We start from the raw sequence: 27,250 nt of genomic DNA, 5'->3' as shown, positions 1-27,250 counted from the left end.
CAGTTTCTGAGTTGGTAACTACTTATTAGGAGCTTGGCTATTAATTTTTAAAATACACTAAAACAGCTACACATATTCATGAATGCTTGTTTTCTGGGGGCTTGTATGAAAATGGAAATATACGTGATGGATTTCTATAGACAAATCCTTATCCCAACTTTCACTTCATTTGGAATAAATTAATTAATTTACAAACTGAAGTATCAAGTAAATAAAAACTCCAACACCAAGTTGGCCAGGTCAAACTTAAGAAGGACAATAAAAGAGACTTAGAATAAATATTCTATATTCTTCTTCCAATAAAGTTTCCTTTTTGTGTCTTGCAACCTAATCATGAAGATCAGCAGAAAGAGCACACCAAATACTGTAGGAAGTCATTATAGAGCTGATTTTCAAATGCAAACTGAAGCCAAGACCAGGTAACCCAGTGCGTACACATATTTATATATGTTTATGTTTGTGTGCATCCATATTTATATATGAAAATGAATGTACCACCCAATTATGCTGGCCTTTCCCCTATAAATATGTATACACATAGGATTTTTAATCATTAATTAGCTCCAGATCTGACGGAAGGTCTCCCTCCCACAAATATAGCTTCTGCACAGGCACCTCTCATGTGACTTGGGATTTATGAAAAGAAAATGGGCTGGATACCAATCCTCTTGAAACATTTTGCTTGGATTTTTTTTTTTTTTTTTGAGATATAATTCACATACTATAAAATTCATCTTTTTAAAATGTACAATTCAGTGGTTTTAGTACATTCACGAAGTTGTGCGACCGTTGCCACTGTCTAGTTCCAGAACGTTTTTGTGTTTAGGGTTCTAAAATTTAAATTTATACCAATATAATTCATCTCGTTCTTTGTGGTCGAGGCTTAAGTGTTAGATACGGGTGAGTATAGTGACATCACTTGAAAATGTAGATATTGGCGGGGCGCCTGGGTGGCTCAGTCGTTAAGCGTCTGCCTTCGGCTCAGGTCATGATCCCAGCGTCCTGGGATCGAGCCCCACATCGGGCTCTCTGCTCCGCGGGAAGCCTGCTTCTCCTTCTCCCACTCCCCCTGCTTGTGTTCCCTCTCTCACTGTGTCTCTCTCTGTCAAATAAATAAATAAAATCTTTAAAAAAAAAAAAAAAAAATGTAGATATTGGCATCTGTCATAAAAATAAAACACATATTTGGATAGATACAGCAAGAATGTGATGGCTGAGAGCTGCCTCTGAATCGCTGGTCTTTCATCCCACCTCTGGCTTCCATGCGAGAGCCCTTTTTGTATGCCAAGGGAAACAGCATCAAACTGAAAAATCTCTTAGAATATTTTATTGTATGACATTTCTGGGCCTTCAAAAAAAAAAAAAAATTGACACAACTTTCCTAACTCCCTTGCCATCTAGTGAGCTAGGGGGGAAACATGGCATTTTAAGCAGAATGGACCTTCATGGTTGAGGAGGGCTTGTTAGTGAACTGGTATAAATTCCGAGTTGATGCCCACGAAGATCTTCCCAAGTTGTTCTTAAGAATTTGCACAACTAGGTTCCCAGTCCAAGATCTACGAATTATAAAGTGCTCATCCCAGGGACATAGATCTTATTCTTGACAGGATTAAATTTAGAAGAGGCTAAGAGGTATTTCTTTCCTACTTTAAGGTCATTATAATTAGTTTCTTAAACTAGCTATTGACTATCTGAAAGAACAAGTCTGGGGATGGTTGGAAACTATTTTGTCAACTGTCACGTTGAAAATGTAATTATAATTTGAGGACTGTAACTTTACCAAGTATATCGCCAATATAGATATCTAGACATTAAAAGGGTATAGAAATATTAGTTAGATGTATTGACAAGCTATTACAATAATACAAAAGAAATAGCTATAGAGCATATCTGATATGTGTAAGTTAAAAGGAGTATCTGTTTTCAAAACAAAACAAAACAAAAAAAGTTTAATTCTACTTTGGTCCCTCAGTAAAATGTGCACACATTGAAAGTCTTACATGTGAGAAGTACTCTTTAAAAAATAATATGCACTGTACTATTTATACATATCTACTTTGATACGAAAAGGATTTAAGAAACAGTACCAAGTTCAGTCCCAGACTGATTTTAAATATACAATTTTAGTCTTTCGTTGCCTTCTCCTCTATTTTAAAGCAATCTTCCCAGATTTTATTTGTAATGATGGCAACTAAGAAAATTAGAATGATCATATAAGCAGTAGGAGGGCTTCATTTGGGATCCTTAAGACTATTTTAAAATTACTGCTTCAAGCCATTCTAAAGCAGCATGTGACATGAGCTACATTAAAACTGGTTTTATTGAGGGGGGTGGTGGTGGTGGAACTGAGCTTCAAACCTTATTCTGTGAGTCCCTTGTGGGTTAATAGGTATCTACCCGAGCAGTACATGGGCTCTTCTTCTCAGTTCTTTTTTTTTTTTTTTAAAGATTTTATTTATTTATTTGACAGAGAGAGACACAGCGAGAGAGGTAACACAAGCAGGGGGAGTGGGAGAGGGAGAAGCAGGCCTCCCGCCGAGCAGGGAGCCCGATGCGGGACTGGGACCATGACCTGAGCCGAAGGCAGACGCTTAACGAATGAGCCACCCAGGCGCCCCTCTTCTCAGTTCTTTACCCTGTTTTATAAACAAGGGGAGAAACATACTGCTGTCAGGCTACTGGGGAGCAACCTTGGGAGAAATGTGAAGAAGATAAGCGAGGGACTGGTAGAGCAGATCCACGCAAGGGGATGCTATTCTGGTAATAATACCTGGGTAAGGGCAGGCGGTCGGCCTACTTAGGCTAATAACAACCATTTACTGAATGCTAGCTCTGTGCTAGGTACTTAGCACACAACGTCCTCATCTTTGCAGAAGCCCTGTAAGGAGATGAGTAAGCTCCTGCATGTTTTACAGACCAGGAAGCAGCTCGCTAACGAGCCCGGGATGCAGAACAATGCAACAGAGGTATTAAAACCCCCCAATGGGGGGGCGCCTGGGTGGCTCAGTCGTTAAGCGTCTGCCTTCGGCTCAGGTCACGATCCCAGCGTCCTGGGATCGAGCCCCGCATCGGGCTCCCTGCTCCGCGGGAAGCCTGCTTCTCCCTCTCCCACTCCTCCTGCTTGTGTTCCCTCTCTCGCTGTGTCTCTCTCTGTCAAATAAATAAAATCTTTAAAAAAAAAAAAAAAAAAAAAAAAACCCCAATGGGGATAACAAAACCTGTGCTTTTTTTTTTTTTTTTTTTCCTGGAAAGCCAGGATTTGAACTCAGGTCTGACCACATCACCCACCTACTACTGCCATGCCCCGCTCAGGTCAGCAGCGGAGACAAGAGGGACTGTGACTCCAGCTGCCCCTGGTGACTTCTCTGACCACGTGAGGGCAGCTCGAGTTACAGAAGTGGCCGTCATCCCGCGGTGGGGGCTCATTAACAATGCCGCCCCAGTACTTTTCCTGGAAGGATATGTTGGCATTGGTGGTGCTCGGTGTGAAAATACAATATTCCCTAATCCCAGGGTTACTGACATGAAGCAGGAGGGAACCGTGATGCACCTGTAGGATTCTGAGGAATTAAAACATGTTCAAGAGAGACGATAATGTGTCAGCTGGAGAAAATAAGTTCGAAATCAGTGTTTCGCCAGCACCGCATCATGGGAACAGTGTTGCTAACTATCACTGAAGAGATCTATTGATGTGAATGGCCCAATTTTTTACAAATACTACAATTCACTAAGCTATTAAGCTGAAATCAGCTTTGATTCTGAAACTGGATACTGTAGTGAAATGTCACTGTTACTCAGATTTGTGGAAATAAATGTTGCAACAAACACCGTTACTATGCTCTGTTAACCTTTGTGGGTTTTATTTTTCCTTCCAAATCAGTTTGTATGTTTAACAGTTGCTACAGCCAGAGGAAAGTCTGAAACATTCTTGTGCCCGGCTTGGAAGAGTTCACCTTCTACAAGTCCTTGTGGACGTGACCGTGCACAGCTAACACAGTCCTTTGCCACTTTCCTTGTTCTCTCATTTTTGAAAGTAGTCGATAGCCACTTTCTCTCTTTCTTTTTCCCTTTCTCTCAGCTTCTTATGAAGATTCCAAGTATAAATGCAACAGGTGGAGTTACCTACAAATATACAAACTGAAAGAAAAGAAATATTATGGTTGGCTACGCCAGAGTTTCCTGAAATGAAAACATACCTGGACATTTATCAAGGTCAGAGAGCGTCTAAGTCAATCAAGAAGGAACCGAGGGAGCTGAACCGGCCACTACTGCTCCTTTAGGGTACAGAGGCACTTTGCTTCCATGGGTGACCCCCACCTCCCCTACCTTGTATCTATCCATTGGGTCTTCCTGCTGCAGCTGACTCTCTCGCATTGTCTGATATTCTTTCTCATATTTCTTCAGTTTCTTGGTTGGTACCTACAGGGATCAGAAGAAAAGCATGTTAGACAAGGACATGATTTAGGAAAACATTTTCTGATATGGTTCCCAATTAAGTCTCTGGCATTCTAATGGCACACACCCAAGTCAAAGTAGAGGGGGAAGTCTAGATCTGAGAGGAAGGGTCTGCTAACTTTTTCTGTCAAGGCCTAGATAGTATATTTTAGGCTTTGGGGGCCCCACAGTCCGGGTCAAAGCCACTCCACTCTGCTGTCACCTCAGAGAAATGGCTGTCATTAGTGATAAGTAAACAAACAAGAATGGCCATGTCCCAACGAAACTTTATTTACAAACATCCATTTCTGTGCTGCAACACGGTTATGTCGTAACTGTTTTTTTGTAAATGCGTTTAATAGTGCTATTAATTCTAACCACTTCTCAGTAAAATTCATGCATAGCCTTCTACCATACTGAAAAGGAAAACTGTTTTATAAAGGTAAAAAACTGAGCAACAAAGAATATTTTTAAATAGAGTCAATATATTGTACCCAAGAGAAAGAAGATTCTAAAGTCTGTCACTAAAAACTCCCAACAAATAACAGAATCGTTGTGCTGTGTGAAATAACAGAACATCATCTAAACGACTCATCTATTTCTTACTAAAATTGTGTCATCTTTAAAAGACAGTAGTCTACTCTTCTCTGAAAAAAAAGAAAAGATTAGGACTTACAGAATCTTAGAATTCTAAAAATAAACAAATAAGCATAACACAGAATAAAGGTCATAGAATTTGGCCCTAGATAGATCAGGGTCTGAATGCCTACTATTGTTTTCTTTTATTAACTATGAAACCTCTTGGCAAACCAGTATTTAACCTCTCTTGGTCTGAGTTTCTTCATCTGTAAAATGGCAGGCAAACAGATTTCTGCTTCATAATGGCTGTCAGGAGAATTAAATGCTGTTAACACAGGCGAAGTATCTAAAATATTGCCTGTTTCCTGGAAGTTTTTTTTAAAAAGTATTCAATAAAATTAATGTATTATCATCTATGTTCCATATGACAGAGTGAGTCTACTTTTAGACTTTCCTTGGACAATCAAAATTATAGAATTCCTTTCAACATCAAAATCTTTATTTGATGTTTAGGTGCTAAAGTAAGTGACTTGAAATGAGGAAAAAGCTTATGTAACTTTTTAAAAGACAACAAATGTGTTATTTTGCTGGATTCTTGGGGACTTGAAGGCAAGGATGTGTTGATGCTCCTTAGTAACCATCGTCATGAGATCTACCTAAGTCGCTGGCCCATAGGAGGCTCTCAGCAGACTGTTTCTTGTTGAGTTCAAAATATGGTATTTAGAAAACATGTAATATGTGTGTGAGAATCTGGCCAGAGAATCTGTTAAATAAAAAGCAAAGACGCCATGTGTCATGCCCCGTCTTATTCTAATGACTCTGTTCTTCCATCCAGGAGCATTCTCAAGTACTGGAATTACCTGCTTCTCACCACAACTGGGAAATTTCACAAACTCAGTCCAAACTGGAGACAGTGGAAATCATTCCACGACCACATGATGACAATATTCATCTGGCTGATGGGGGAGTTTCCCCAGTGAAACAAGAAGTTAAGGACAGTTTTCAGGGTGTAACTGAATTGCAAAACCACTGCTGAATACGGTCATGAGAAACTAATTTTTAATTACTCCATCTCCAGAGACTTTCAACAGTACACTGTGATGAACCAGAGTGCAAAAGACAGGGAGGCACCACCTGCCCACCCTTTGGCCTCAAGATCATCAGATAGACCAGGAAAATACATGTGGTCATGTGCCAACAAGACAGCAGCAACATTATTTCTTCCTGACTTTAATTGGGGGCCTCAATTTCCTCTAGCTGTCTCTTCTCTGGATGTATTAATCATACACTCCAAAAACCAAAAACACTCTTAAGATGGAAGTGGTGAGTCCCTGGCACTGAAGTAGCCCAGAGTTGAGGACAAAGGGAAAAAGTCTCAGTTCTAAGCAATGACAGGTGTTTCCAAGGCATTCCTAGGAACAGGATCCAGGGGAGAAGTGAGTATTGTGGGGATGGTGCCGTGCATCAGCCATTTACCTACAACGTCGGAAGTATGTCAGCATCTCTGCAAATGAGCACGGGTACCGAGGGGTACACCAAGCTGAACATCAGTCCTATGTGGAGGTATTTTCTACTGGTCCTAAAATGGACCCATTTACCAATGACTGATTACAAATTGCAAGCTTATTTCTAGAAAATTTCTTCTAAAACCACATTTTTAAAATTCAAAGTGTTACAGAATTTTTTTTTCATGTAAAAAAGTGTCCTTTGAAAAGTCAGTTTTGCTACTTATGTTAAGAGGTTCATTTCAATGTGAAATTTTTAAAAAATGCATTAAACACCCTCAATAAGCTAATCCTTTCCCATCTGGCTGAGATTCTAGGATGTTTGGCTTCATCTTGTTCAGGGAAACAGAGCAGGTTCCCAGAACAATATGTTGCTAGGAAACCTTCCAAGCTTATTTATCTTGTGCTGTGGGGTGATACTGAGCATCCACCTGTGATTGGCACAAAGTGAGATGGGGGTAGGGGGGAGGAGGAAGGTGAGCTGATACGAAACTGTTATTTATGAGATAATCAAAGAACATAGGCTGTCAAGAGTTTTTAAAGCTGTATTTCAGGACAAAATTGATTTTATTTTAGGGAATGTAATATTGAGTTTGAAATTTTTCTTAGCAGAGAAAGGAATAAAATACCTCTTTAGCATGTAGTTTTAATTAAAAGAACAGAAAGTCATTAAGAATTACTAGAATTGACCCAATTATTATCTCAAGAGTAGTACAGGTATCTCTCCCCTTAAGTTAAATATTTTTAATGTAAATGTGCACTTGAAGAATCACTGATCCTTTCAAATGTCTACCTAATGGGGGTGGGGGGGGGCTTCTCCCTCTACCTGCCCAATACCCTCTATTTGACTAAATTCAGGAAATGTACTCAAAGAATCCACAATTGTTTGATAAGGGCAATGGGTAACGAGCATTCACCAACTCAAAATGGTATTTATTAAGAACAACCCCAAAAGAGAAAAACTCTGGCAAGACAATCCCAAGTATGATAGCAATCATTTAAATAATCAGCCAAGACCTGACATTTTGGACTTGACAACTACATTTGGGGAAGTAGGCATTTAAAATAGAAGCAGTGTTTTAATGTTTTGAATATTTCACGGTATTTAGATTATTTCACAATATGCTTAACCCTGACATTTAAATTCATAACATAGCCATTTACTTAGAAGTAGTAAGTTGGAGCTGGAAGGACCTTTGGAGACTGTCTGTCTGGTAGGATCCCTGTCTTCAGGATGAGGGAAGTGAACCCACGTGGCTGAGAACACTGGACTGAGCCAGCAGGTTGTGACAGAGTGTTCTGGAATATCTGGAATATGGGTGCGTCCACTGTCTCTCTGGCCTGTACTCTCTTCTGGTATTGGGCTGTCAGGAGAAGTGTATTTCCCAGTATTCCTTTAGTCATGTGAATGCCATTGTCATTATTTTTGTCACATCCAAACACATTTTTCTATGATTTTTCCTTAAATCAACTCATTTTCTTACACAATATTACAAGAAAAATATTTTGGAAGCAAGAGTCAATATAGACAACTATGGCAGACAAAAAAAATGTCCCCCCCCGACAAAGATGTCTGCATCCTAACGCCCAGAACCTGTAACTATGCTTCCTTCCATGGCAAAATGGATTCTGTAGATGTGTTTGAGGTTAAGGACCTTGAGATGGGGAAATGATCTTGGACTTTCTGGGTGGGCCAATGAAATCCTACAAGTCACTAGAAGAGGAGAAATTTGGGGGCGCCTGGGTGGCTCAGTCGGGTAAGCATCTGCCTTAGGCTCAGGTCATGATCTCAGGGTCCTGGGATCAAGCCCCACACGTTAGGCTCCCTGATCAGCAGGGAGTCTGCTTCTCCCTCTCCCTCTCCCCCCTGCTCATTTTCTCTCTCTCTTTCTCAAAGAAATAAAAATCTTAAAAAAAAAAAAAAGAGGAGAACTTTTCCAGACTTCAGTCAGAGGAGATGTGACTATTGCAGAAAAGCCAAAGAAATTCGATGTTGCTGGCTTTGAAGCTGAAGGAAGAAGTGAATGTGGGCAGCCTCTAGAAGCTGGAAAAGGCAAGGACAGACTGCAGACAGGAATGCAGTCCTGCTGACACCTTGATTTTAGCCCTAATGAAACTGGTCAGACTTCTAACCTACAGAACTGTAAAATAATAAATGTATAAAGCTCTTTAAAGCCTCTGAATTAGTAGTTATTTGCTGTGGTAACCAGAGGAAACTAATCCAATAACATATTATAAATCATAACAACTGGGCGCCTGGGTGGCTCAGTTGGTTAAGCGACTGCCTTCGGCTCAGGTCATGATCCTGGAGTCCCGGGATCGAGTCCCGCATCGGGCTCCCTGCTCTGCAGGGAGTCTGCTCCTCCCTCTGACCCTCCCCCCTCTCATGTGCTCTCTCTCTCATTCTCTCTCTCTCAAATAAATAAATAAAATCTTTAAAAAATATATATATAAATCATAACAACTATTAATTAAACTACCAAATGTTTACAAACAAAACTCAGTTGAAAGTCTTAACACTTTTGCTGAAAGCAAGATAAAAACTTCCTGCCTGCTTCGTTTTACAACCAATTGCAAATTATGTCAATATAAAGTAACCTGGATACTGTCCGCTCTTGTGTTACAAACAGCAGAATGGCAGTAAGCAGAAGATAAAAGCAACTCCATCCCAGCCAATGTGTAGATTCATTCAGCCCCGTCCTGCCTTCTCCCTCTTACCACTAATGGCAATGAGTTGTGGCATTTCTTAAACCATATTCGGTTTTTGCTAAGGATCTGTACAATGTCCCCCAAATATTTTCTACTACACTTTATCATATTCCATTTTTAAAATGTCTGTTCAGACCTTCTAAAATGATTTCATGAGCAGCAGTTTGAAGGACATGCACTAAATCAAGGAGGCTTTTTCATCTGCTCCCCTGACGCTCATACTCACTGGGCTGTAACACTAAATCAGTGGGGAGGCTCTATTAACTCCTGTCCTGGTCACCAATGCAGTCACCTGCCATGTACTGAGGAAAGTGGGTCCTATTCAGCTGTTACCAGGAAATACATAGAAAAGAGCTTTATGAACTTCAGGGAAAGAGGGTGGTGAGGGGGTGTTCAGGGAGTGGTGGGAGAGTGCTCCACGGTGACTCTGGGTAACAGGGAAGAAGAAAGCACAGTAGTTGCTAGTTTGCTTTATTCTTTCTCTCAAAGTTCATCATGCCATCATGCTGGCCTCAGCTGGAGATGTGGGAGAGGAAGACTGAAGAGGAGTATGCTCAACTTTCTTTTCCCATGCTCTCCCTCTTTTCATCTAAAGCATATATTTATTTTTAATTATGACTCTGATAGAATGAAAATATTTGTGTGTATATACATAGTTTTTTGTTGTGTATCAATTACTTTTTGGTGAACTTAAGAATCTTTATCTCACTAATGATACCTAGTTGGGTTATTGCCTTATTTTTACTTTTATTACATTGAGTACTCCTTATTAATACTTGAATTTCATATGCATTAGTTATTTTTAATAAAACATACTTCTTCTCTCACATACATGATTTGGTTTCCTGATTATCAAATGTAATCTCTATATATTTAAGGAGTTTAGATGCCTTTTAAAACAACACAGATCTTAAACTCTGGGTTGTAACTAATGGAATAATAGAACTCTGAAGAAACCCATTATATTAACCTAAGGGAAACTTACACACAGAAAAGAGGAAAATGACACAGCATAGCTGAATACACATGTGGAGAATTTTCAGCCTGGCCTATACTCTGCGATGTATATGTCATGATTTGGGGCATATGCCGATCTTATGGAACGGTGCATCAATTTTGTGAAAAATGGATTCTGAATTTAACTAGAGAAAAGAATCTAGGAGCTACTAGTGTTTCTCAAGGTGGGAGTACTATTGGCGTTTTGGGTGGAATGATCTGGGGTTGCCTTAGACTTCACTTCCCATTTCTGAGCCCCTAGTATCCTTGGCCCATGTATGATGTCGTCTCTTAAATGCTGGTAGTGCCCTCCAGTCATTGGTACAATGAGGATGCCCACACGGCTTTCCAGAGAGGGAGGGGAGGGTGTTAGGGGATGGGAGATAGGAAGGGAGACACTTGAGAAAAAGTGGGATTTGTGCAGAAAACCTCTGCACTGTGCTGACAATAAAGACAAGGGGAGGCCCAGCCCGGCGTGGGAGGTTTTCAGCACTGCATTCACATAACTCTCATGACTGCTTCCTTCTATTCTGTTTTTGATCAGCAGTGATTGGCACGAAGAGAAACACAAAGTGCCTGCATGTCAAAGAGTTCCCTAACAGTGTTAAGGCTATAATTTAGAAAATTATACATTTAAGCCTCTCAACAACTCTGGGAGGTATTATTTGGATTTTACAAATAAGAAAACTGAAGAGAGGTAACTTTCCCGAGATCACGCAGCTGGTAAACAGAGAGGCAGAAATGGGATAGAGGCCACCATCCACCTTCAGCCTCTGTCCTCTTGGGCCACTTTGCTCCACTGCCCGGGACCCCTGAAGGCAAAGCTCCTCAAGAAGTTGACCTCTAGATGTGGTGCCAAATACATGTCTAATGACTACAGAGTTTCATAAGTGCGGGAAAACCACATCAGTATATATGTTTATAAAAGGTACAAGAGGAAATTTGTTGGGGGGCGGAGAGGAGCACCTGTGAGGTGGATTTTCATTATGACTGGCTTATGGAAGCTTTCTTGCCCAGTTAAAAAAGCGCATTTCCCCGGTGCTAAATTTTAACAATGGGCTAGTCCCTTGTCAGAGCTATTATTCAAAACTTGATGAATCTGCTTCTCTATTTCAAAAATAAGATACAAAAATATTTATTAATGGATGCAAATGCTGGCAAAGTAGATCACTATTCAAAAAAAAAAGAAAAGCTGCCAGGGTGGGGTGCCTGGGTGGCTCAGATGGTTAAGCATCTGCCTTCGGCTCGGGTCATGATCTCAGGGTCTTGGGATCGAGCCCCACGTCCGGCTCCTCAGAGGGGAGCCTGCTTCTCCCTCTGCCTCTCCCCCTGCTTGTGCTCTCTCTCTCTCTCTCTTTCTGTATCTCTGTGTCTCGAATGAATAAATAAAACCTTTAAAAAAAAAAAAAAGAAAAAAAAAAAGCTGCCAAGATCTGTTTAATATTTTCCTGATGGTCAGGAGTCTGAGTGCCTAAAAAATTAATAAGCCAAAGTACTAGAAATTATGTATTGCTCTTGCTCACTTCGGATAATTTCTTAGGAAGAATATAAATGATCCCATTTTAATATATTAATCATCAGAGGAAAAAATAGGTAACTATGGCACCACATTTCTTGGTGATCTGGAGTTGTAGGGGGTTGAGAGTTTCCAACTCAGAGTCAGTTCTGCAAGGACCTGTCAAGATCTGGACAGAAAGTGGATCGGTGGCGAACAAAATTCTAACAGTGAATTTGCAGTAGCCTCAATACTTTGGAAGAACAAGATGGGAGGGGTCAAGAGAAGAAGAGGGGCCATGTCCTACTAGACTTCACTTAATCCTCTTCCCAGTGTTCAGCAAAAGAAGCTACTTTGACTCTCTTCTGAGCTTTGGGGGGAGGGGGACAGAGGCAATGATACTTTACCCCATGAGATTAGGGGGGAAAAACCTTCAGAGACCATAAGAACCTATAAATGATTATTAACTGTATTCTTTATTTATTGAAGTTTAGTTGACATATAACATTACATTAGTTTCACGTGTATGATATAATGATTCAGTATTTGTATATATTAAATGATATGATGATCACCTCAATAAGTCTAGTTAACATCTGTCTCCTATATAGTTACACAAATTATTTTTATGTGATGAGAACTTGGAAGATCTACTCTCTTAGCAAGTTTCAAATGTGCAATGCAGCATTATTAACTACACTCACCATGCTGTACATTATTTCCCTAAGGACTTATTTATTTTATAACTGGGAGTTTGTACCTTGTGACCCTCTTTACCCATTTCGCCCACCCTCCATCCTCTGCCTCTGGCAAGTTGTATTCTAGTAAGGAATATAATGGCTTAAGGGGGCGGGTACAAGGAAAGTACTTATCTCTTGTAACACTAACGTAACTCCTGAGGCTTACAGAATCAAATTACTAGGCATTCTCTTCCTGAATTCACACATCATAGTCTGCAGTGTGGCACCTGCCTCATCTCATCTGGCATGTTCAGCTTTCCAATGACTCAAGCCTAATGGTGCACACACCTGTGACAGATTCCTGGACTCATTAATGAATAATTGTATGATGCAAGTCACTTTCCAACATTCATGGCTCAATCCTGAATGTAGTATGCTCATCAAAGTATCTATGAAAGCTTCTGAAATACCAATTTCTACTTTCTTTACCACATTCTAATATAAGCTGTCTGTTCCCCATGCTGTAGCAGATTTAAGAAACCGTGGCATTTTATAGAAACTGCTTAACTATTCATTTCTAATTTCTCATCTCCAGTCCTATGAATCTAATCTCATTTACTTTTTTTTATGGACCTCCTTGGTATTCTGCTTGAGCTTTCCTATCAATAAATGACATTTGGAGGTGGAGTAATTTCTTTACTATCCAAATGCTGACAACTTCTATTTTATAGTTTCTAGCTGAACTCAACCTACCTATCCACCTGCTAACTTCATATCATCTTTTAGATATTTCACATAGGAGACATTTTAAACCTGGACACATCACCCACTGTCTAACCCCAACCAGTCCTCCCACTGTTCGTCTTCCATCCAGATGCTCAAGCCAGAAACCCCAAAGTCATCTGTGACCCCTCCCCCGACCAAGGATCATGAAATCAATCACTAGATTCTACAGAACATGCCTCCAAATGTCTCCTAGCTTGTCTTCTTCTTTTGAACCTAATGACACTGCCCAAGTTCAAGCCATAATGCCCTTTCATCACTGCAATAAGCTCCAAACTGGGCTCTCTGTATCTGTCCTTGCTCTACTCCAAAACTTTTTTCCATAGGGCAGCCAACGTTTTTTCAGAATGCAAATCTGTTATCTTTCCTCTTCCTAAATTTTTCAATTGCTTCCTGTTGCATTTAGGACAAAGAGAGGAATACCTGACATAACTCTGCTGGTCCTATAGGATCTGGTCTCTATCTACTTTCCCCCTCTCATTCTCTATGCCTGTATTTTGCAAAATTGGGGTTCAACCATCCCAGGAAGTACATGAAAGGATCCAAATAGATGCAAAAGGCAATTATTAGAATTTTTAGTTCTATTTTTTTAAAAGATTTTATTTATTTGAGAGAGAGAGTACACACAGGGGGAGGGGCAGAGGGAGAGAGAGAGAAGCAGACACCCTGCTGAGCAAGGAGCCCAATGTAGTGCTCAATCCCAGGACGCTGAGATCATGACTTGAGCCAAAATCAAGAGTCAGCCACTTAACCAACTGAGCCACCCAGGTGCCCCTCTAGGTTCTATTTTTTAACCAGCTTTCTTTCTTTCTGTTTTTTTAACCTGATCTTCTTAAAATGTCTATTTTTTGTGCCCATTAATTTATTAAAAAATGAATATGTATATTGGAATATGTATATTGGAAGTATGTGCTTAAATTACTTTTACTGACAGGGATGCATAATCAAAAGAGTTTAGGGGTCACCAGTCTCTACCATAGACATACTGGCTTCTTTTACTTGTTTCTGCACATCATATTCTGTCCTATCTTGGGATTTTGAGTATGCTGTTGCTTCTGTTGGGATGGATTCAGCATATTCACCTCAAGATTCTAATTGGAAGGTCTAAGGTATGATCAGGCACCTCTAATTTTATAAACCTCAGGCAATTCTGCTATACTGTATTCTCCATTTGAAAACCATGGAATTTATCAAGTGCTAAGGGAGTGGGGCACAAGCTAGAGAGGCTTTTAATGAACTGGCCTGAGAACATAATCACCAGTTTCTAAGGGAATATCCATTCTGTGTTTCAAACAACCAATTTATAAATAAACTTTAGGAGAGAATAAATTTGTAATATCAGGAAGGACTATTTTTAATGTTTGAAAATATTTCAAGACTCTATTATATAAACAGTTCGGCTGTAAGGACACAATGAAGTTTAAAAGGGAAAAATCGGGGTGCCTGTGTAGCTCAGTTGGTTAAGAGTCCAACCCTTGATCTCAGTTCAGGTCTTGATCTCAGGGTTGTGAGGCTGGGCATGGAGCCCACTTTAAATAGACAGATAGATAGATAGATAAGGAAAAATCATATGCTTCAAGAATAATTATTTAAGGGGCGCCTGGGTGGCTCAGTCGTTAAGCATCTGCCTTCGGCTCAGGTCATGATCCCAGGGTCCTGGGATCGAGTCCCACATCGGGCTCCCTGCTCGGCGGGAAGCCTGCTTCTCCCTCTCCCACTCCCCCTGCTTGTGTTCCTGCTCTCGCTATGTCTCTCTCTGTCAAAAAAATAAATAAAATCTTTAAAAAAATAAAAAAAAAATTAAAAAAAAAAAAGAATAATTATTTAAGCAATAGAGTTTCTCTTCAATATTATATGTAGAGTAGTTTAGGGTTAAATAGGCTTGCATTTGAAATCCTTCTCTGTCAAATACTAGCTATGTAATTCTAGAAATGAATCACTTAAACCTCTTATTCAGAGCTTCAATTATTTATTTTTTAAAATGAGGGTAACACAAATCACAACTCCTGTGACCACCTCCTTTTATTGAGCACATAATGCAGGCCAGGGCACTGGGCTAAGCACTTAACATACTTTGTATTATGTAAGCCTCACAAAGTTGAGTTGGGTCTACTGTACTCATAGCTATAAAATAAATATACTGAGGAAAACTAAGTAACATGAAAAGGGACCATAATAATGACTGACCCAACAGGCCTTCTGGCTCCAAGGTCAAGCCATACTTGCAATATGTTCCATGCCTGTCCTTTACACTGCCCGTCACTGTCCGGCACACACAGCTCTCAAACCCAGGGCCCTTCTCATCAGTAACCGGCTTCAACGAACCCAGCTAGTCAACTGCAGGATGGCGGAGATACTATTTTAACACACGAGTAGGAGATAACGAACCTAAGATATCAGCCGTATTACCTAGCATCAAGCAGGAGCTCAGAAAAGTATAAACACCTTCACCCCGAATTTTCTGGGCAAGCCAGAAAAAAGAGAAGGTAAAACAGACCCTAGGGTGGTTGAACCAGGAATTTAACTCTGGGAGAAGCCTGTATAGAATTTTATAAAGTCTCAAGAGGTGGCAGACTGAAATCCTATATTTTCCTCCTCTCCCAGCCACCTGAAGAAAAGTACTGAGGCAGAAACCACTCAGGAGATTTACAGGGTAAAGCAAATTAACTTCAGGTACTGGGAACAGGCAGCGCTTAGACGGAACATTTTTCGAGGCCTATTGTTTCATTGAGAATGCCTTTCTTCTCTGTGTATGATTTCTTAGATTTCTTTCTTTCTGTCCCCACAGCTTCTCATCCTGATTTGTACAAAAACTGCCCAGTTCTTTTCTGCACCCACGTGCAACACCTGCAGCTTGTTCACTAGCACAACTATACTAGCTTTTAAATCTATTTTTCTCAGATTCTTTGCACTTGAAGGAGAGAAAAAAAAAAGACATTTGCCTGTTTATCTTTTTAGTAGTAAGAATTCTTATCTCATTGTATCCTCTTTATTTTTTTTAGATTTTATTTATTTATTAGAGAGAGAGAATGAGCGAGAGAAAGAGAGCACAAGCAGGGGGAGGGCAGGCAGAGGGAGAAGCAGGCTCCCCGCTGAGTAGGGAGCCCGATGAGGGACTCGATCCCAGGACCCCAGCATCATGATCCGAGCTGAAGGCATACGCTTAACCAACTGAGCCACCCAGGCACCCATTATATCCTCAACTTTAGATTGAATTATGAAAATTCTGTTATTTTCTCTTTGTAAAAATTAAGAAGCAATAATATCTTAAGTTAGTATACCAGGGGCGCCTGGGTGGCTCAGTCGTTAAGCGTCTGCCTTCGGCTCAGTTCATGATCCCGGGGTCCTGGGATCGAGCCCCACATCGAGCTCCCTGCTCAGCGGGGAGCCTGCTTCTCCCTCTCCCACTCCCCCTGTTTGTGTTCCCTCTATTGCTGTCTCTCTCTGTCAAATAAATAAATTTAAAAAAATTAAAAAAAAAAAAGTTAGTATACCATAATGGATGTTTCTTATTTCTTTGATTTTGGGGAGAGACGCTCAACATCCACTAAAATATCTTAAGTAAAATTCCACTTCTAAGTAAGTTTTAGTTAGAAATTTATCACTTAAATTTTTTATTATAGTGCTTAGGAAATAACAGAATGACTACCGAGTGCTAAAAATTAAGACGGTAAGATGGTATGTAATACCCTAAATCTGGTTACATGTTGAGTGGTGCTGGTCTGATTCCAGGGAGTAGATTAACCAGATGTAGTCCCAAAACTGGGCTGCAGAAAGCTGATATAGCTATGCATTCAAAGCAAGCTAATCAAGCTTATTTAAAACTAGACAATGATATGGGAGAGAAGGAATGGCAAGAGAACCAAGCAGGACACTGTTCTTTATTATAATCAAATGCTATGTTCATTATAATAATAGCGACCTTTGCAGCACAGAATGCAAAGAAATCCGAAACAGTACTTTTGTGTCAGTTGTTGTTAGCAATTAAAACAAAAGTAAATATATATCTCTTGCTAAGAGTTCTCATAGTAGGTGGAAGGCTGTAGATGTTTGTGCTATAAGACATTTAATTCAAGACTAATACGCTGAGACAATCTGAATAATTCTGTCTTTAGAAAGATTCAGCTTTACTCTACCAGACTGAGAGGGACAAAACAGTGGGAAAGAGAGAGAAATGGGAGCGTTTCCTGTATTCATCTGCCTTTAAAGGCAGGAAGTAAAATTGATTAGTCCACAGCAGCAGAGGATCATCCTGCATGATGGCCGCTTTGCCATTTGTATACATCATTTTTGAACATGGGAAGGAAAACTCGTCCCTACTTTGCATTTTTAAAAATCATCCATTCACTCACTCATTTGACACATGTTTATGGACTACCTCCTATGTAGCAGGCATAGCCGTCCAGGAACAGTCTGGTGGGGAGAGAGTCTTTAGAGAAATAATCACACGATTTAAATCAACGCTGCCCTTACAAGTAAGCTAAGTGCTGCAAGGGAAGCGTAAAGATGGAGGGATGATGGCGCGTGCGGCTCTAATTTTGATTGCGTCTCCAAGGAGTGACAATGAACGTGAGGAGTAAGTTAGCCAGTGAAGAGTGGGGAGAAGAAGTGTTCCCAGCAGAGGGGGAACAAAGAGCACAAGATGGGAAAGAGCCAGACTGGCTCCATAATTTGCCAGGACAAGTACAAAATGAAAATTGAGACCCCTTGTTTAAAGAGTGGTAATTTCAAGATGGTAGAGCATTCAACCAAGTGTAGGGACCTGTGCAACTGGACTGGCCGCATGCCCATGAAGCTGACTCTGGAAAAGAGGGCCAGTCTGAGGGACCATAGGCCAGCTGAAGCGCCGGCGGGACAGAAAAGGCTAGGTGAGGCTGAAGAAATATGGGAGGCACACAGGCACAAACCCAAGGAACAGGGCCTCCAGGGACCAACCTCAGGGACCAACCTGCTCTGTCTCCTTTATAGTTCCCCAAACAGTTATTAAAGAGCTATTGTATAAGCCAGGCTGTTATGTAAGCACTCTTCTGGGCGCTAAGAGGAAGACAAAGAAGACAGTCTTTGCTTTTAAGGAGCTTACAAATAATTCTGTAATTTAGGGTAGAATGTGGTAAGTTTCACATGACAGTATAAGCACCAATTTGTGGGAGATTCAAGGCATGAAGATTATTCACTTGAGGTAAACAGACTGAAATTAGTCTTCTTCTGCCTTTAGAGCCATGATTTGGCCATATCACTATAGAAATAGCAAACATACCCAGCACTTCCTATATGCCAGGCACCAAATGCTATATGCTTGAGATGTATTAATTTATTTTAGCCTCACATAATGAGGTAGGTGCTATTATTATTTTTTAAAGATTTATTGAGAGAGAGAGAGGGAGAGCATGCACGAGCAGGGGAGAGGGCAGAGGGAGAGGGAGAGGGGAAGCAGACTCCCCCCTGGCGCAGGGCCTGAGGTGGGGCTGATCCCATGACCTGGAGATCATGACCTGAGCCAGCCAAGAATCGGACGCTCAACCGCCTGAGCCACCCAGGAGCCCCATGGTAGGTGCTATTATTATCCTCACTTTAAGGAGAAGAAAACAGAGACCTAGAGAGGTTAAATAACTTAGTTGCTCAAGGTCACACAGCTAGCAAGGTGGGGATTCATTCCAATCCAGGAAGCCAAGGTCCAAAGCCCTCGCTGAACTACTATACTATATTACCATTTGACTAGCATTGTTTCATTTTGCTTTGTTTTAAAAATCTATACGCTAGGGGCTCCTGGGTGGCTCAGTCGTTGGGCGTCTGCCTTCAGCTCAGCCATGATCCAAGGGTTCTGGGATCGAGCCCCACATCGGGCTCCCTGCTTGGCAGGAGGCCTGCTTCTCCCTCTCCCTCTCCCCCGCTTGTGTTCCCTCTCTCGCTGTCTCTCTCTGTCAAATAAACAAATAAAATCTTTAAAAAAAAATCTATATGGTATACTTATGCCCTTTTTCCTCCCGGGTCTTCTGCTGTCACTTTAACCTTTTTTATCTACTCAGTTAGCCATATATCATATCTGCTGCAAACTGGCTAAGAGATACACAAGAAAAATAATTTTCCTAAAGATTTTTCCATCTTTATATCTAGAGTCAGAATTGTCAGGAACAGAAATGAGAAATACATTTCGGTATGAATTCCTGAAAGGAGATGACACAGACAGCGCTACTTTCCTTTGCTGTTGATGACCATGCCGCGCATCTTGTACTGATGACCAGCTGGAGCCGCCATGGTTATGGACAGCTCCTACCGACTCCCTGAGAACTGTGAACACCTAATGAATGGAACTCTGGAACCCACATATTGGCTCTCAGGGTCCCCATGACCCAATGCTGGATCTGTTCCTTACAGAAGTAAGAAGTGCATGTATGTGCTCATTAATTCCACAAATACCTACTTTGTGCAAGACACTGTGCCAAATGCTCTCGGATACAAAGACAGCTAGGACACAACAATTTCATCAAGAAATTCAAAATAAACTTTAAAATTTGATTAATACCATCATGGAAACAGAAGCCTCCTGCTCTTATGGTTTAGAGGAGAATGTTTTCACAAACTCACCAGGAAATTTAGGACAGACTCTAAGGAGGAGCTAGCCTGTAAGCATTGTCCCCAGGGGAGATTTTGCTATTGACCATTCACAAGTGTCAGGATCTTTCTTCCTTTTCCTTCCTGCCCTGCCTCCTTTTTTTTTTTTGGTATCAGTAGCTTCCAAGGACTGGACATAAGCAAGGCCACAGGTTTCCTCCCCACTATCTTTCCACCAGGGAGAAAGCAGCATTTGTAGGTGGTAAGCAAGCCCAGAGTGCTCTGCGTCGGGTGCTGTTCTGCAGGTGTTAGACGGCCTGGCCTGCCGGAATCGTCCATGTGATCCATGCAAGGCTAGAGGGGCCTATGTAGTATTTCTAGCCAATCCAATTTAAAATTATTTGACAACCTTTATGCTAATTAGAAAACCCTCTGGTGTAGATTTAAATATAAGTAGGATAAATTTACAGTAGTTACCTCCTGATTAGGGTTTTTTCTAATGCCAACCGACTAATCCTAGACTGTATTCCCATATCAGGGTGCTTGAAATATTAATCAAGTCCAAAGTGCAGACTAAAACTAACACACATTTTATCACACAGTTGGAGTACTTTAATTTTTTAAAAAGATTTTATTTATTTATTTGTGAGAGAGAGAGAGTGGCAGAGGCAGAGGGAGAAGCAGGCTCCCAGCCCCGATGCGGGGCTCGATCCCAGGACCCTGGGATCATGACCTGAGCCGAAGGTAGACGCTTAACCGACTGAGCCACCCAGGTGCCACCCCCCTTTTAAAAATATTTTATTTGTTGGAGTATTTTAACACACGTTTTATCACACTGTGTAGGTTGGAGTATTTTAATGTAAATTGCAGAGAGTATATAACAAACAGTAGGTAGAACTGTAATAGGTACAGAGAGGAACAAGATAAAGAAAAAAACAGCTCATTATTGCTTATTTCTTTCCTCATTCCATAAAGGAAAGCAGAAGGAAACTGCTGTAAGCAAAGGTATGGAGCTGAAGTGTGGGCCTGCTAACTGTGCTGAGCAGTTGTCCGGGCGGGGAGCTAGGGACCCTGGTGTTCGGCATCTGCAGAGCAGGCTGGAAAGAAGGCACCAAAGCCAGTTCATCAGATCTAGGTCACCACCAGTTGATGAAAGCAGGAATCTATTTTGGTAGTTGCTAGTTCAGTGACCATATTTTCTGAAATAAAAATCGGGCACATGGTCTTAACAGATGTTCGGGTCCATTCTGGATGTGAGAAGCAATTTGGAAGACGAAAGAACCTAAAATGCTAAAAATGTTTTGATTGTGTTAGTAGCTTATAGGGCTTAGGAAACAGAATATTTGACCTTAGAGCTATCTTTGAAAAACTCTTGTTCCAGTAATGGTAAGAGGTCACTGAGGTGGCAAGGGGATAGAAGGATTGAAACTGTGCTGGTAAGAATGTTCATCTGGAGATGGTGTATCTACACTAAATTAGGAGGGAGGGTGAAGAAAAGGAGGAAGGTGGCAATTGAAAGAATATTTAGGAAGTTTTAAAAAACAGATCAGGAGAGGGGCGCCTGGGTGGCTCAGTTGTTAAGCGTCTGCCTTCAGCTCAGGTCATGATCCCAGGGTCCTGGGATCGAGCCCCGCATCGGGCTCCCTGCTCCGTGGGAAGCCTGCTTCTCCCTCTCCCACTCCCCCTGCTTGTGTTCCCTCTCTCGCTGCCTCTCTCTCTGTCAAATAAATAAATAAAATCTTTAAAAAAAAAAAAAAACAGATCAGGAGAAAAGGCCTTTGTGAAGAAGATGACAGGAGAAATGGAAAGGGAGACCCATGAGAAGCAGAAAAGTCTAAAGCAAGTGTGTCCTGTCATTTCAGTTAGGCCCAATGAGCCCTCCCCTCCTTAAACTTCTTCAGAATTTGTCTACACCACTCATTTAATCATCACATATGGCTGGTAAGGAGCTTTTCCTGGGGTATGAATTTTCCTGATTAGGATACCTGAAGGCAAAAAAAACAAAACCAACACCAAAACCCTTCCTTATTTAAACTTGGTATCTACGTGCTTCCACCTAACACAAAGCTGAATACTTAGTCAATGCCTAAAGCCGATTTGTTCAGTTAAGCATATTCTTAATGTCTGGTGGTTCAAGTGGAGTTTGTTAATTAGTTAAAACATTAGAATAAGAAAAACAGATGAAGACTATGCCCATATATTTTCTTTGAGTATGGGTATTACAGGAGGTATGTGATGACATAGAGCTGATAAGTGGAAAGACACAGAAATCCACTTAACATAGGATATTTTTGTTACCTAAATGAGAAGATTGTGATAACCAATTAAAAATGGCAGTTTTCCTTGATATGTTTGACAGAGCCAATAATTACCTCTGCTCTGTGGGGCAATTTCTGAAACGGTGCATGAGAATGAGACTATTTGGGAGATTTCTTATGCTATGCAGTTGGATGCTCTTCCCTAAATTGAAATTCATTTCTTTAATTTTGGGCAGGGGGGTGGGGGGAGGACATAAGAAAAAAGTAAAAACATCATGCATAGTGAATGCTTAACACATGGAGAATAGATATATATCTGACAATCGTAAGAGAATTCTCATTGTGGAAAAATGGTAATATCAAACTAACTTTCTAAAAAATAACTGCATCATTTTGAATGCTCAGAGTAGATCAAATGAGAATAATCTGAAATTAGGCTTGGCCACACACAGATAAAGGAAAGACCCTAAGATTGGATTTTCTCTTATGCCTGTTTCGCATCCCTCTACTGCTGTTTACACATGAATGACTGCTCTCCAAAGCTCGGGGTGGAGTGGCATTTATGTTCCCATTTCCATGGCAACTGTGAGGAGGCCAGAAAAATAAGGTATGGGGAAATGTGCATTTCAACCCTCACTTCCCTTCTGCAGGTCCAGCCCTCCTCATTTCCATGGGAACAGGAATTGAAAGACCTCCAGCAGCTGAAAGGGAAAGCCCCCACGGACTGCAGCTGTTCGAATACCAGCTGAGAGCCGCCAATGACAGTATATTGCAGCTATTAAAATTTTTATTTATTTATTTATTTATTTTACGTGCTTTTTTTTTTTTAAGATTTTATTTATTTATTTGAGAGAGAAAGAACACATGAGAGGGGATAGGGCCAGAGGGCAAAGCAGACTCCCTGCCGAGCAGGGAGCCCGATGCGGGACTCGATCCAGGGACTCCAGGATCATGACCTGAGCCAAAGGCAGTCGCTTAACCAACTGAGCCACCCAGGAGCCCCGTGGCTATTAAAATTTTTAAATGATGTTTTCCCTAATAAATTCCCCCACTGTAATAATTTACAACGGGGAGGGGCGCCTGGGTGTCAGTGATGGACTCTTGGATTTGGCCTCAGGTCATGATCTCAGGCTCTGTTCTAGGTGCGGGGTCAGCTTGGGATTCTTTCCCTCTTCCTCTCCCTCCCTTACTGCCCTCCCCTTTCACATGCACTCTCTAAAATATAAATGAATACGTAAATAAATAAAATCTTTAAAAAAAATAATTTACCATATATGGTTTACAGAAACGGTTTAACTAGATGAGGAAGTACACTCCTTTGGATTGAGTACTTTGCTATCTTTCACAATTCCAATATCACATGTCATTTTTTAAAAGTAATCTCTAAGGGCTGATATCCAAGATCTATAAAGAACTTCTCAAACTCAACACTCAAAAAACAAATAATCAAGTCAAAAAATGGGCAGAAGACATGAACAGACACTTCTCAAAAGAAGACATACAAATGGCTAACAGACACATGATAAAATGTTCATCATCATTAGCCATCAGGGAAATTCAAATCAAAACCACATTGAGATACCACCTTACACCAGTTAGAATGGCAAAAACTGACCACGCAAGAAACAACAAATGCTGGAGAGGTTGTGGAGAAAGGGGAACCCTCTTACACTGTTGGTGGGAATGCAAGTTGGTACAGCCACTTTGGAAAACAGTCTGGAAGTTCCTCAGAAAATTAAAAATAGAGCTACCCTATGACCCAGCAATTGCACTACTGGATATTTACCCCAAAGACACAGATGTAGTGAAAAGAAGGGCCATATGCACCCCAATGTTCATAGCAGCAATGTCCACAATAGCCAAACTGTGGAAAGAGCCGAGATGCCCTTCAACAGACGAATGGATAAAGAAGATGTGGTCCATATATACAATGGAATATTACTCAGCCATCAGAAAGGATGAATATCCACCATTTGCATCGACATGGATGGGACTGGAGGAGATTATGCTAAGTGAAATAAGTCAAGCAGAGAAAGTCAATTATCATATGGTTTCACTTATTTGTGGAACATAAGGAATAGCATGGAGGACATTAGGAGAAGGAAGGGAAAAATGAAGGGGGGGAAATCGGAGGGGGAGACGAACCATGAGAGACCATGGACTCAGAGAAACAAACTGAAGGTTCTAGAGGGGAGGGGGTATGGGGGGATGGGTTAGCCCAGTGATAGGTATTAAGGAGGGCACGTATTGCGTGGAGCACTGGATGTTATATGCAAACAATGAATCATGGAACACCACATCAAAAACTAATGATGTAATGTATGGTGACTAACATAACATAATAAAATAAATTTTAAAAGATCATTTTGGGAAAAAAATAAATAAAATAAAAGTAATCTCTACACCCAACAGGGGGCTCAAACCCATGACGCCAAGATCAAGAGTCACATGCTCTACAGACTGAGCCAGCCAGGTGCCCCAATATCATATATCATTTTATTTTGAGAGAGAGAGAGAGAGAGAAAGGGAGAGTGTGTGCGTGTAGGCCAGCAGGGAGAGAGAGAGAAAGAGAGAATCCTAAGCAGACTCCTTGCCCAGCATGGGAGCCCCATGTGGGGCTCCATCTCACCACCCTAGATCGTGACCTGGCCTGAAATCAAGAGTCAGACGTTTAACCGACTGAGCCACCTAGATGCCCCTTATATATCATTTTAAAACAAATGGCTATGGTAGGAAATGCAGTGAAATGAAGAGTGCGCCTCATCAAGTCACTGTGATGTCACAAACCTCCAAATGTTGGACATGGAAAAAGTATGGAGGGACTAATTAAACTGAGGGAGGGAAGAGAAAAGAGAGGGTAAGGAGAGATCTAATTTAACTTTAAAAAACTACTTAATTAGGGGCATCTGGGTGGCTGAGGGGGTTAAGCATCCACCTCTTGATTTCGGCTCAGGTCATGATCTCAGGGTTGTGAGATTGAGCCCCATGTGGGGCTACGTGCTGGGCACAGAGCCTGCTTAAAATTCTCTCTCTCCCTCCCCCTGCCGCTCCCTTCCTCCCACCCCCGTGTTCATGTGTGCTTTCTAAAACAAAAAAAAAAAAACAAAAAAAGCCCCACTACTTAATTATATTTTATTACAAGAAACTATATGAAGATTGTCAGCTATATCTAGAGACCTAGACTTTTGTAAAAAAATTCTACCAATTTTACATTATAGCATTTATAAAAAAAAGAAAATTACAGCATTCGTAAAAAAATTCCATAAACATAGAGTACTGCTATTCAAATCTCCTTGGTTCCTGAGTTCAAATGGAGATGTATACCCATGTTTCTTTAGCTACTGTCATTAAAAAGGACAGGCCAGAACTTGTCTAAGATTACTCATTTCCCCTCTACACATAAAGACTTTAGAACACATATATGTAGGATGTTTTATAGGTGGAAATCTGTGTTATAAGCTTTAAGCTCACAGGGAAATATCCTTATTAATAACTGAAATGAATGCCATCCTTTTAAACATATGGGAAGGCTAAAAAAGAAAGAGAAATTCTTTTTGTTTTACATGTCCATAACTTAATTCTTTTTTTTTTTTTTTTAAAGATTTTATTTATTTGACAGAGAGAGAGACACAGTGAGAGAGGGAACACAAGCAGGGGGAGGGAGAAGCAAGCAGGCTTCCTGTGGAGCAGGGAGCCCGATTTGGGGCTCGGGAGCCTGATGTGGGGCTCGATCCCAGGACCCCGGGACCACGACCTGAGCCAAAGGCAGATGCTTAACGTCTGAGCCACCCAGTCACCCCCATAACTTAATTCTATCTCTGAGGTACTTTTTCACTCTTTATGGAGAGGTTGTTATTCCAAATTGTTCACTATAACTTGGCTTCTACTTACACATGCCTCAGGCAAATACAAAACCTGAACATAATCTAATACACTTCAACAGAATGGTGTCAAGAACATTAGCCAACAAGATAAGGAGGAATATTAGAATAGACCTTTGGGGCCTATATGGGTTTCTTATTCTTACCACAGTCTCCACGGGGATATTTCCAAAACAAGATTATGAGGATAAACTACAGAGGAGCTCCAAGTTAGGATATCCAGTTTTCACTGTTGATCCAAGTAAAATCTGTTTACATCAAGAAGCACATATTGAGGACCTACTTATCATCTTGTACGGGTACTGGTAATACCAATGTTTATGAAAAAGACAGAGTTTCTAACTGCCAGGTAACTTTTTTTAAATGAAGTATTGCTATTTTATAATTAATCTTATTAAAAAAATATGGTTAACTCTCCTTCCCCATCCTTCACTACTATAGACCTTGATGTACATGAGGGTTGTCCTGAGACTTTGTAAGTGTCACTTATGATGTAACAAATAAATTAAGCTATAAGATGCAGATTAATATTTGAAAAAAATGAAAGTGACTTCTTGGGACCCAAGGTGAGTCTACAAGTATGAAACCAAGTAATTGATAAGTTGTGGCACCTTCCAATACTCCGTAAATGTTTTTTCTTTCTCTTTTTGTAAGCAATTTTTTCCTGGCTACCATAATAATTAAAATCGTTTTATGAAGCACTTTGTTGTCTCTATAAAGTATACAGTGATTTAGGTGCATAACATAGAAAGTATTATGAAATCTGACAAGTTAAAGCATGCTTTAACTTAATCCAAATTGCTCTTTTCTTGCTAAAAAAACATAATTTCTTGGCCTTTGTGTTCTCATCAATTCTACCATCAGCCCTAGTGGTTGGTTTTCTCTTTGGACACGTTTTCCCCCAGAAGCAAAGTTAAGTTGAAATCTAGATGCTGAAAAAGACCACTGGTCTCATAAGACTTGCTCCTTACCCAGACTCATAGGGCATATACTGACAATTAGTACTTTTGCAAGATTACAGAATGTTAGTGTTATGGCTCTTAGGAGAATCTCATAAAAGTGTTGAAATCACAAATGATAAAGTCATAAATTTAAAAATCTATTACCATAAATTTTGGAGTATGAAAGTTTCTCAAATTTCCTTTTTCAATGCTAACAATTTCCTGAGAGATATATATATATATATTTTAAAGATTTTATTTATTTATTTGACAGAGAGAGACACAGCGAGAGAGGGAACACAAGCAGGGGGAGTGGGAGAGGGAGAAGCAGACCTCCCGCCGAGCGGGGAGCCCGATGTGGGCCTCAAACCCAAGACCCTGGGATCATGACCTGAGCCGAAGGCAGACGCTTAACGACTGAGCCACCCAGGCACCCC

At 40.7% G+C, this 27,250-nt stretch overlaps 1 protein-coding gene across 5 annotated transcripts in view; it reads right to left on the bottom strand.

Moving 5' to 3' along the window:
• Positions 1-27,250, bottom strand: part of RABGAP1L (RAB GTPase activating protein 1 like) — a 782,624-nt gene that overhangs the window by 27,362 nt on the left and 728,012 nt on the right. For 4 of the 5 annotated variants that reach the window (XM_032393374.1, XM_032393376.1, XM_032393377.1 and 1 more), the window contains one exon: positions 4,327-4,419. In XM_032393374.1, the coding sequence (XP_032249265.1) occupies positions 4,327-4,419 (93 nt within the window). Of the gene's footprint in view, positions 1-3,241; positions 4,138-4,326; positions 4,420-27,250 lie in introns of those variants that run through there. The other variant, XM_032393375.1, reaches the window with a different exon arrangement.

This window comes from Phoca vitulina, unplaced genomic scaffold, assembly GCF_004348235.1.
Source record: "Phoca vitulina isolate PV1807 unplaced genomic scaffold, GSC_HSeal_1.0 scaffold73, whole genome shotgun sequence".
NCBI lineage: Eukaryota > Metazoa > Chordata > Mammalia > Carnivora > Phocidae > Phoca > Phoca vitulina.
This window is presented reverse-complemented; position numbering and strand designations above follow the sequence as displayed.